At 35.4% G+C, this 10,997-nt stretch overlaps 1 protein-coding gene across 1 annotated transcript in view; it reads left to right on the top strand.

The window, feature by feature from the left end:
- LOC106881238 (prolyl 4-hydroxylase subunit alpha-1) overlaps nt 1-10,997 on the top strand; it is a 45,980-nt gene that overhangs the window by 8,594 nt on the left and 26,389 nt on the right. Inside the window, exons 2-5 of the mRNA XM_014931548.2 lie at nt 632-798; nt 3,798-3,882; nt 7,189-7,435; nt 8,509-8,560. Of these exons, the coding sequence (XP_014787034.1) occupies nt 632-798; nt 3,798-3,882; nt 7,189-7,435; nt 8,509-8,560 (551 nt within the window). The remainder of the gene's footprint in view (nt 1-631; nt 799-3,797; nt 3,883-7,188; nt 7,436-8,508; nt 8,561-10,997) is intronic.

Raw genomic sequence — 10,997 nt, 5'->3', positions numbered from 1 at the left:
TATATATATATATATATGAGTGTATATACATACATACATACAAACATACATACATACATACATACATACATACATACATACATACATACATACATACATATGTGCAACAATCTAAGGGAATGAATGTATGTGTGTGTACATGTCTGTGTACATATGTAAATGTGTGTTAGTGAATTGAACAATATAATCTCTAAGTGCAATATGCATGGCTACATTTAAGCCTTAGCCTTCAACATTTCTATCCAAATGGAGTTTTGACCCAATATTTAAATGCTATTATTTTTAGCTTTATCTGCTTTGAGTTCTACAGTTAAAGTGGATTATTTCAAGTTTTCTCAAAGTTTCTGAATTCTGATGACGTAAACAACATACAATTCTTGCTGGTATGAACAAAGCTCCTAATTGGTGAATATCAAAGTATTGCTTTGGTCCAGTGGTAGAACGTCCATTAACTATTAGAGAGGATGTGAGCTTGTGTCCCATGTGTAGACTTTGTCTTTTCTCTAGCCAAAAAGAATTTTAAACCAGTATTTACATGCTGTTTTTTACATCTTTATTTACAGTAAAATTAATTATAAGTGATGTTTGTTTGTATTAGCAATATACCTGGATAGACTTTGTTTTATTCCAGCTTCTTGAATGAAACACAAACACAAAACACAAAGTTGGGAAATACGACAAACTACACAGCTAACCCATTGAATGCATATTGCATGTTACATCGGATTCATAATAGATGGAGTGAGATGATGGTGAAATTAGACTGTGACAACTGTGAACACAATAACAACACTAAAGGTCAGTCTTTATTCTGATACTTGTTAGAGTAGGTGTTGTGGGGAGAATTTGTGGTATAAGTAGAGAAAATGGCTGACAAAGTGGGAGACTGCAGTAAATGAATAGAAAATAAAAATTGGGGCAAAAGTACAGAGAACTTCCCACAACTAGTTCACTGTACTCTTTCAGCCTATTTTACTAAATAATACTTGTCTGCAGCTGCTGATCAGCATTGTTCTCTTTGGATTCTGTTCAACTGTATACGCACACACACACACACACACACACACACACACACACACACACATACACATCGAAGATTGTAAGGAATGGAAAAGGTAAATAAAGATTACATATGTTTAATAGCTAAACTGTTATGTGTTATGTAACTCATAACATATACAAAGACCATTTAGCTAATCCTCAGACCTGAATATTGGCTAAATGGTTTTTGTACAGGTTACAAGTTATGTAACACATAAAGTTTAGTCATGAAACATATGTAGTCTATATTTAACTTTTCCATTCCTTACATTCTTTGATATTTATTTGCATATTGTCCACCACTTTATCATATATTGTCCACTTTTATCATCAACACTTCCTTTGTACATGCTTGATGCCTACTGACTTTCAGTATCAGAATCTTTTGGGATTGCACTACTCTACATCTGCATGTAAGTATATATGTATATATGTAGGAATGTATTTATGTATGCATGTGTGTATGTAATGAAAATATTATTTCTGAATTTTTGTAGTTGCCAGTGTGATTATTTGGTTGAGTTGATGTTGATGGACTGAACACAAATTCGTTGAGATTATAAATACAAAATTATTTATTTTTATCATTAACAAAATGTGTGTTGTCATTACTAGACAAACAGCTTTTTCACCAAATGTTGAATGATTTATTTTTTTATTATTCTTTTATTCTTTTACTTGTTTCAGTCATTCTGACTGCAGCCATGCTGGAGCACCACCGTTAGTCGAACAAATTGACCCCAGGACTTATTCTTTGTAAGCCTAGTACTTATTCTATCGGTCTCTTTTGCCGAACTGTTAAGTTACAGGGTCCTCTCAGGGATTGATGTAATCAATTTATCCCTCCCCTGAAACTGCTGGCCTTGAGCCAAAATTTTAAATCAATATTTTTAGCTAAATTTGTATAAAAATATACAAATAACATTTTATAAAACTCTGGAAACTGAAAGAAACTTGTCATAGCATAATAATGTCTAATCCAAGTTATGAATGTCATAAATATATTTTGTGGACAGGAAGCTTGATGAACTATTATTGTCAGCCATTTTAGGTATTCATAGGAAGAGAACACTTGTTGTTGCTGTTATTGTCATCATTACTATTTTGTTTAACTTCATGTCAGCCCTGACTGAGTAAACCTTTGATAAAAACCTATTTAGCTATGTCCAACCTGTGTTACCAGGTGTAGTGTACTGAAAGCTATATTATCTAATGAGTCCTTTCTATTTTTAATATTGTAGGGTGAGTTTTAAGGGAAATTTAGCTGTTATTTCTTGCAGGTCAAGAGGCAAAGCAAAGGTTGACTACTTGACACCAATTCTAACAATTTCGTATAACCAGATTTATTGAAAGAAAATGGATTAGCTGATGTTGATAATGTTTCTATTGTTAAGTAGTCAGTTTTCATCAATGAACTTCTATCTATCATGTTAAAGGAACCATTAGCCATGAAATATCCAGCAACAGCAGCAGTAGTAGTAGTTATATATTAATGACTACATTGCCCAATGTAGTCTTTGCTTTTTAAGACATTAAGGTGTGATCTGATGGAGATTTGGTTACTCTTTCTAGTAGAGTAAGTCCTCTCAGTTGAAGCTTCATCACTGATTTGATGCCCTGAAATGTGTCCTATTAGTTATGGAGCTACCAATAATGACTATTTAATACATTTAATGTGTTAGAAATGAATCAGTTTGTTTGGTTGTTCTTTTTTTTTTTCAATTTAGTGGAGCCCATTCCTTTATACTTTATTGACAAAACCAGAAATCTTGGATAAGTGTGGTGAGGTGACTCAACTAGAATTGAACAAACATTGCAAATGCCAGATGTGAGGAATTTTTCACCTCACTGTTAGGTTCATCATTTTGTGATGACTACCACATAGTTAAACATTTTTTATATGAGCCATCTGTGAGTCTTTTTGTGATGACTTGACCTGCAAGAAATAGTAAACAAATCTCCTCAAATCTCACCCTGCTATCTTCAGAGAAAAGAATGAAGAATACTAACTACTGCTTTTGTAGGTGCTCCATTGCTGATGAAATCTCAATAAAGAATTGAAGCTGATCCTGCTGGTCCCTCTTTTTCTGTCCACAGAGATATTTTATAAAATGTCTGCTAATCAAACAACTGCTATAAATTGGTATCAGAATATCCCAAGTTTAATGTCCCATCTGTTGGAGCATTTTATTCCTATATTAGACTAATATGTGTCATATAGAAGAGTGACAGGTTAATTTAGTCATTGGTCTGATTTATTCAGTAGCAATGACCAAATGCTTATTGTTAACAATATCATTCTCATCAACAAAAATACAATCTTGAAGAGAAAGAACTATCTTTGGAAAATAGTTGATCCCACTTTTTCAATCCATGGGGAAATTTTATAAACAAGACAACTGTGTAGAACTGTCCTGTGTATTTAACTAAGTTTAGTTTACATACACAGTGTTCAAACAACTAGATACTTTACATCTGAAAATATAAACACTGGCTAGTTACAATTGGACTGCCTATGTTCAACCAAGACAGACTTAGACTAATGAACAGCAAAATAACATGTCTGTCACTCTGTCTTCATCAAAACTTTATTACTACCTTGGCTGTCTTTATTGGAACTTCCTAGTTTTCATTTCTGAGCTTCAAAATCTTCATCCTAATTCAAAGAATTGTAAAGACTTATTTGAACAAAGATATAAAAATTGTATTTTGAATGACTTACATGTTTTGTTAATTTTTCTATCTATTTGTGACAGAATTTATCAAAAAATACAAAATGGTTCAAGAACAATTGTGGCCAACTAAAAAAGATGTTACTGAAGCAGCTTTAGGCTTGTTTAGGTAAGATTTTTATCCACTATATTTTGAGTGAAGAGAATGTTATATTGGATATAAACAGAGTTGTTAGAATTCCTGACAAAATGCATTGTGGTATTTATAATACAGCAGCATCTACTAAACAGTCAAATAGCAACCTATCAGAACCATTTTGAATCTCACAGTTGGTTAGTGGAAGAAAGTGTCTTTTTACATCATTCTTGTTTGTTTAGTCTCTTGAACCATTGCTGAGAAGCTGGAGGTGTTTGAGAGGGGACATTCCACTTTAACTTGGAAGTGGAGACATCCATATTGCAATCCATGGACAATATCACCATGATTTTTTGAGTCGCCATAGAAATCAAGATGGTTACTATGGTAATAAATTGAGGTAGTGGTATAAGCTTGTGCACTTGCAGCTTGGCACCTGAACAGGTATATCCATGCAAGCTAGCATCATGGATTGCAAGACTGAAGATCTTAAGATACTTGCAGTCTGGGTCAAGCCGAACATTCAAGGATATGAACTGGGATAAAATTATGAGCATGGCAGTCAATCTTAATCGGAAATGGACAAGTATGAGGTCATCTCCGAAATGTTGAGTAAAAGTAGCAAACACATACATCACTTCCATTATTTATTACACCCCCAACCATTGGCCCATGATCCATTTTTTTTTTCTATAGCTATGGGGAAGCATCACTTTCTTTGCTTCATGTAGAAGGAACATATTTCACTTGAAGGTCTATCGACTGTTCACACCTTCTGCACTGAAGGTTCAGTATTTTGTGTCTGGTGATATGATGATATCATCAGCCATAGTGGACTAAACTGCTAAAGAAACTGCAACATCTGCACAGATATCTAGATAGTAAGAAGGTGTGGTCACTGTTTCTGAGGCACATTTCCCCTGATACTCATGAAGAGATGACCAAGATTAGGTGTCTGGCCCCTAGAATGTTCTCAAACATTCACAGTTCTCTACAAGTTGATCAATGGGAGTCAATGGTATGTCAAACATTTTATATTCTATAAAGACTTAGTGTAACTAACTAAGCCTATCAACTTAAAAACATTTTGTTTTGTGTTTAAATTAGAGACATCTATTATTATTAAAGGGCTATTGATTGTCAGAATCATTGCAACTTGAGAAAAATACCTTTAGATATTTATTAACATCTCTTCACATTCTGAGTTCAAATCTGACTAAGGTGAACTTTGTCCTTCATCCTTTCAAGTTGATAAAATGAAGTACCAGTCAAGTACTGGAATCAAAATAATCAACTATACCCTCCCATTGAATGTATATACTTGTGTCTCTTTTAAAATCAATATTGTTAGAGTGGTGGTTAACAGAGTTGGTAAAGATACTTTGTGGTATTTAAATATATTCCCTTCAGCCAAAGTCAACATTGCATTTCGTCCTTCAAGAATTAATAAATAAAGTACCAGTGAAGTACTGAGATCAATAAAATCAATTTACTCTCCTCTGAAATATTGTACATTTGTGTTTTTGTGTTTATGTTAAAACTATTGTTGTTGTTATTACTATTATTATTATTATCATAATTATTTTACTTCTCAGAGCTCTTGGTCTTACTTGCTCTGGTTGATTCTGTGAGAGTGGACAGCAGCCTGTTGTCAGAGGTCTCACTGGGTCTGTTTCTGCAAATCATAACCTTTGGCACATAAATGTTAACTTATCATCGAAGACTCTCAACGCCCAAACATCAATCTCAAAATCCTAGCTGTCCCCAACACAACAGATTTTTGGGCCTGCTCTGACCTCATGTCAATTCCAATTTCTCTGACATATTTCTCAAACGTTGTTGTTAGTGCTCTGAGTACCCCAACAACTACTAACAGTTACACTCCTCATTGCTCACATTCTTGCAATTTTATCTTATTTTTTTACTTTTGCTTATTTTGCCTATTCACATCTATCATTCTGTCAGATTGGATGGTGAAGTTGCAGAGGAGTGAGATGTGATCATTTTCAAGCACTGGAAGTGGTTTGTGTTCCCACTGGTTTTTATCATGGGGCAGGTCCAGGTTTTTACAAATTACCCAATGAATATATTGTGCTGCTTTATCATGCCTGTTGAGATACTCTGTAGGCACAAGAAGACTGCACATGGAGACAACATGATCAATGGTTTCATTTTGTTGTTGACATACACAACATGTTGGTCTACTGCCATTCTTTAATATCTTGGCCTGGTAGTTCCTTGTGGGTAGGCATTGATTTTGGGTTGCTGTGATAAACCCTTCTGTTTCTAATTTTAAGTCAGAAGACACTAACCATTGATGAGTAATGGCTTTGTCAACATCGGCGCTATTAGCTCTCTTTGGGTATTGCGATTGAGAGGTTTTTCTTGCCATTTATCAGTCAGAATATCTAAGGCAGCAGTTTTAGCACGGGTTTTCATACGCTTACTTTTTCTGTGCTTGTTTCTTGTACGTCTAATTCTGGAATTTGCTGTATTTGGAATTCACTTAGATATTCCTTTGCTTGTTTTGTTACTTTCTTGTTTTCATTCTTTAAGACAAGTTTTAACATCCAGTCATCAGAGATTTTCAGGTAGTTGTTTAGGCCAATTGTGGCAATCTTCATCGTTAATTCCAGTTAAGTTCATGGCCACCCTCTTTTCTTGGCAGGTAAAGTCATTTTATTATTATTATTATTATTATTATTATTATTATTATTATTATTATTATTATTATTATTATTATTATTATTATTATTATTATTATTATTATTATTATAAAGGTGGCAAACTGGCAGAGTTATTAGTGTGCCAGGCAAAATGCTGAGTGGTATTTCATCTGCTGCTACATTCTGAATTAAGATTCCACCGAGGTCTACTTTGCCTTTCATCCATTCAGGGTCGATGAAATAAGTACCAGTTGAGTATTGGGATTAATGTGATTGACTGTCCCCCTTCCCACAAAATCCAGGCCTTTGCCTATAGTAGAAAGATTTATTATTATTATTATTATTATTATTATTATTATTATTATTATTATTATTATTATTATTATTATTATCATTATTATTAAGGTGGTGAACTGGCAGAATCATTAGCACACTGAACAAAATGCTTAGAAGCATTTTGTCTCTGTCTTCACATTCTGAGTCCAAATTCTGCCGCAGTCAACTTTGCCTTTCATCCTCTCGGGGTCAATAAAATAAGTACCAGTTGAAAACTGGGGTTAATTTAATCAACTTACCCCTCTCCTACATTTGTTGGCCTTGTGCCAAAATTTGAAACCGTTATTATTGTTGTTGTTGTTGATGATGATAATGATAATGTTATTATAACTTTCAGATTACAAAATATTTATTCTCTGAATTTAACTGAGCTGCTGCAGGGTCGTATTGCCAACACTCAAACAGAACCAATGACAGCTAATGATGTTCTAAAGTTAATTGAAATAGCTAATGAGCACGATATGGTTTATGAAGAAATATTATGGCTTTTGGCACTGGATGAACTTTACAGAAAGTCAAAAATTGAGAAAGGAACTGTAGAACAGAACCAAATATATCGAACCATTGCCAGTGCTTATTCAATGGTAAATAAATAGAAGCTTTGTTCATTCCAGCATATTTTAGAAATATTTGCTACACTGTGAGGATATAAATGGGGACACTGACTACATGTATGTATGTATGTATGTATGTATGTGTGTGTGTATGTATATATGTATGTATGTATGTTTTTTCCTGCTTTTTCTAAAAAAAAGTGCTTCAAAGATACACTCAAAGCCTCACTTAAGTGCTTTCAGCTCAGCCAAGACTCCTGGAAAATGTAGGCACAGGTCTGCCCTGCCTGTTGTAGCTGCACCAATAGAGGTGCCACCTCCTACGAACAGAACAGGGTTGCAGGAGCACAAAGAAAACATGAGCTGCACAAGTCCAGATGCAACTCATTGCTTTCATTCCCAGCAAACCACCAGTGCCAGATCTGCAACAGAACTTTACAAGCAAACATTGGCCTGATCAGCCATGGCTGGATGCACCATGTGATGTCCTGGTCATCATTGACAATGATGGATGAACATTATGTATGTATGTATGTATGTATGTATGTACGTATGTGTGAGTGTACATGTGTGAGTGTACATAGGTGTGTGTGTGTGTGTGTGTCTGAATGTGTCTGTGTGTGTACTTGTATGTGTGACTGTGCATACTCTTGCCTTGACATCATGTAATGGTTCTAAACAAGCATCATCATCATCATACAAGCGATATTCGTTGTTTCCAGTCTTCTGTAAAAAACATGTCTGGTCATAAGGAAATATTACCTTGCTTGGAAACAGGTGAAAATTAGTGACAAGAAGGGTATTCAGCTGTAGAAAATCTGCCTCAATAAACTCTGTCTGATGCATATGAGCATGGAAAATTGAATGTGGATGTTAAATGATAATTATGAAAATGAGAATATTCATTTTGATGATGATGATAATGATGATGATGATGATAATGATGATGATGATGATGATAATGATGATGATGATAATGATGATGATGATGATAATGATGATGATGATGATGATGATGATCAGGATGATAATGATATTAGACATAAAACAGTGGATTAGAATTTCAAAAAATTACTATTTCTTTTTTCTTATTGTATTTCTAGTATGGAATGCCATGGGTTTCACTGGATTACATTGAGAAGTGTCTGAAAATAAGTAAGTTGTTAGTTTTAATATCTGTTTGTAGTAAACACATCAGTTGTAGTGTGCAAGAGTGAAGATTGTGCTTGTATAGCCATGTGATGCATATGGACAAAGACAACTGCATAAAGAAGTGCCAATCTCTAATTGTGGAGGGAACCTGTGAAAGGGGTAGACTCAGGAAGATGTGTAATGAAGTCGAGAAAAGATCTTCAGACATTAGGCTTCACAAAGATGACAAGAGACCAAGAGTTCTGGCAATTTACTGTGCTTGATAAGACTTGGCAAGCTAAGTAAAATTGTAGCCATCCATACATACAAGCATGTCCTTTGTGGCCATGCTCACCACATCCACTCTCAGCCAAGAGGTCCTTGTCTTATGAGCTTGTGGGTGGTGGTGCCACATGAAAAGTACCCATGCCAGCGTCACATGAAGAGCACCCATGCTGGTGCCATGTAAACACTCATGTGCTGGAGCCATGTGAAAGCACCCATGCTAGTGCCTTGTAAGAGGCACCCAGTACACTCCATAAAGTGGTTGGTGTTAGGAAGGGAATCCAGCCATAGAAATCATGCCAAAACAGACAATTGGAGCCTGGGCAGCTCTCCAGCTGGCTAGCTCCTTGTTAAACTCTCCAGCCTATGACAGCATGGAAAATGGACATTACATGATGATGATGAAGATAGTATCATATGTATATAATGTGTGTGTGTGTGTGTGTTTCTACATGTATGTATACATACATACATATATATATATATATATATATATATATATATATATATATATATATATATATATATATATACACACACACATACACATAAGACATGTAAAAATTGGTATATAAATAAATTCTATATTTGTATGTTGTCGTCATCGTCATCATTATCATCATCATTTAATGTCCATTTTCCATGCTGGTATGGATTAGATGGTTTGACCAGAGCTGGAAAGGCCAGGAGCTGCATCAGGCTCCAGGGTCTGTTTTGCTATGGTTTCTAAAGCTGGACGTCCTTCCTAATGCCAGTTACTCCTCTCAGTGTACTGGCTGCTTTTTATGTGACACCAGCACCAGTGCTTTTAACATGGCACCAGCACAAGTGTTTTTTATGAGGCACGAGCACCGGTATCAATTCTCCTGTGGTGGATGGATCTTCTCAAGTACAGCAATGAACCAGATATCTCAGTCCTTAATTATCTTCTTTGTAAAGCTCAGTATCTTGAAATAGACCTTTAGTACTTTGTTCCAGGTCTTCCTTGGTCTCCCTCTTCCACTTTAAGTGATCAGCATTTCTGTATGCAACTGTCTACATCCATATGCACCACATGACCAAACCAGTGCAATCTTTTCTTTTACACACTGCATCTAATTCTTCTCATGCCTGACTTTTTCTTCAATACACTAGTGATCTGTCACACATGTACACTGACATTGCACATCCAGTGAAGTATAGTAGCTTTATCCTCTCTAACCTTCACATATTTTCTGTATTCAAGGCCCACATCTTACTACCTTGTAGTATTGCATCACAGAATCTTCCTATCACTCAGACAGAGAGACCTTTGGTTGCCAATAGAGGTAAAAGCTCTCTGAATTTTCTCCATTCTATTCTTATTCTAGCAATTACACTTTCCATGCACTCCTCTACCGCTAATTAGGTTCCCTAGGTAGCAGAAATTGTCCACTACCTCCAAAGAGCCTCCAGGGAATTTGAGAAAATCAATTTCCCAAGTATCTGTAGCTTTTACTGCTACTGTGCATCTTCCACATACGAACACTACTTTCTCTGATAACCTTCCTATTATTCCACTGCACTTCTTATGTGCCTTTAGCTTGCACTGGGTATTCCATATGGAATTCCTAAACCTTTTCTACATACTGAGCAGAGCCACATACCTGTCTGTTTTCTTGCTGTTTTCTTATTAAGTTAATCTTAAGGCCCTTATATTCCAGGTTTTTCTTTCACACCTGGAATTTCTTTTCTACTTCTGTGATAGAATTCACTATAAGAGCAAGATCATCAGCATATAACAGTTCTTGGGAATAGCCAGTCTTAAATTTCTGTTATGGCTTGGAGGATGATGATGAATAGGAGGGGACTGAGAACTAAATCCTGACGAATGCCCACCTCTACACTAAATTCATCGCTATACTCATGATTAACTCTCACCCTACTGACAGAACCTCTGCACATGGCTTGTATGACTTTCACAAGCCTTTCATCTACCCCTAACTTCCTCAGATCCCACCATATCACACAGTGGGGTACACTGTCAAATGCTTTCTCTAAGTCAACCAATACCAAGTACAATGATTTATTCTTGGCTAAAGTATAATAGTTTATTCTTGGCCAAAGTACAATGGTTTATGCATATATAGATATCGTATTTATGAGTGTGTGTGTGTGTGTGTGTGTGTGTGTGTGTGTGTGTGTGTGTGTGTGTGTG

The sequence above is a fragment of the Octopus bimaculoides genome, chromosome 10 (assembly GCF_001194135.2).
Source record: "Octopus bimaculoides isolate UCB-OBI-ISO-001 chromosome 10, ASM119413v2, whole genome shotgun sequence".
NCBI classification, from domain to species: domain Eukaryota; kingdom Metazoa; phylum Mollusca; class Cephalopoda; order Octopoda; family Octopodidae; genus Octopus; species Octopus bimaculoides.
The sequence above is the reverse complement of the archived record's forward strand: the minus strand, read 5'-3'. Positions and strand labels throughout refer to the sequence as shown.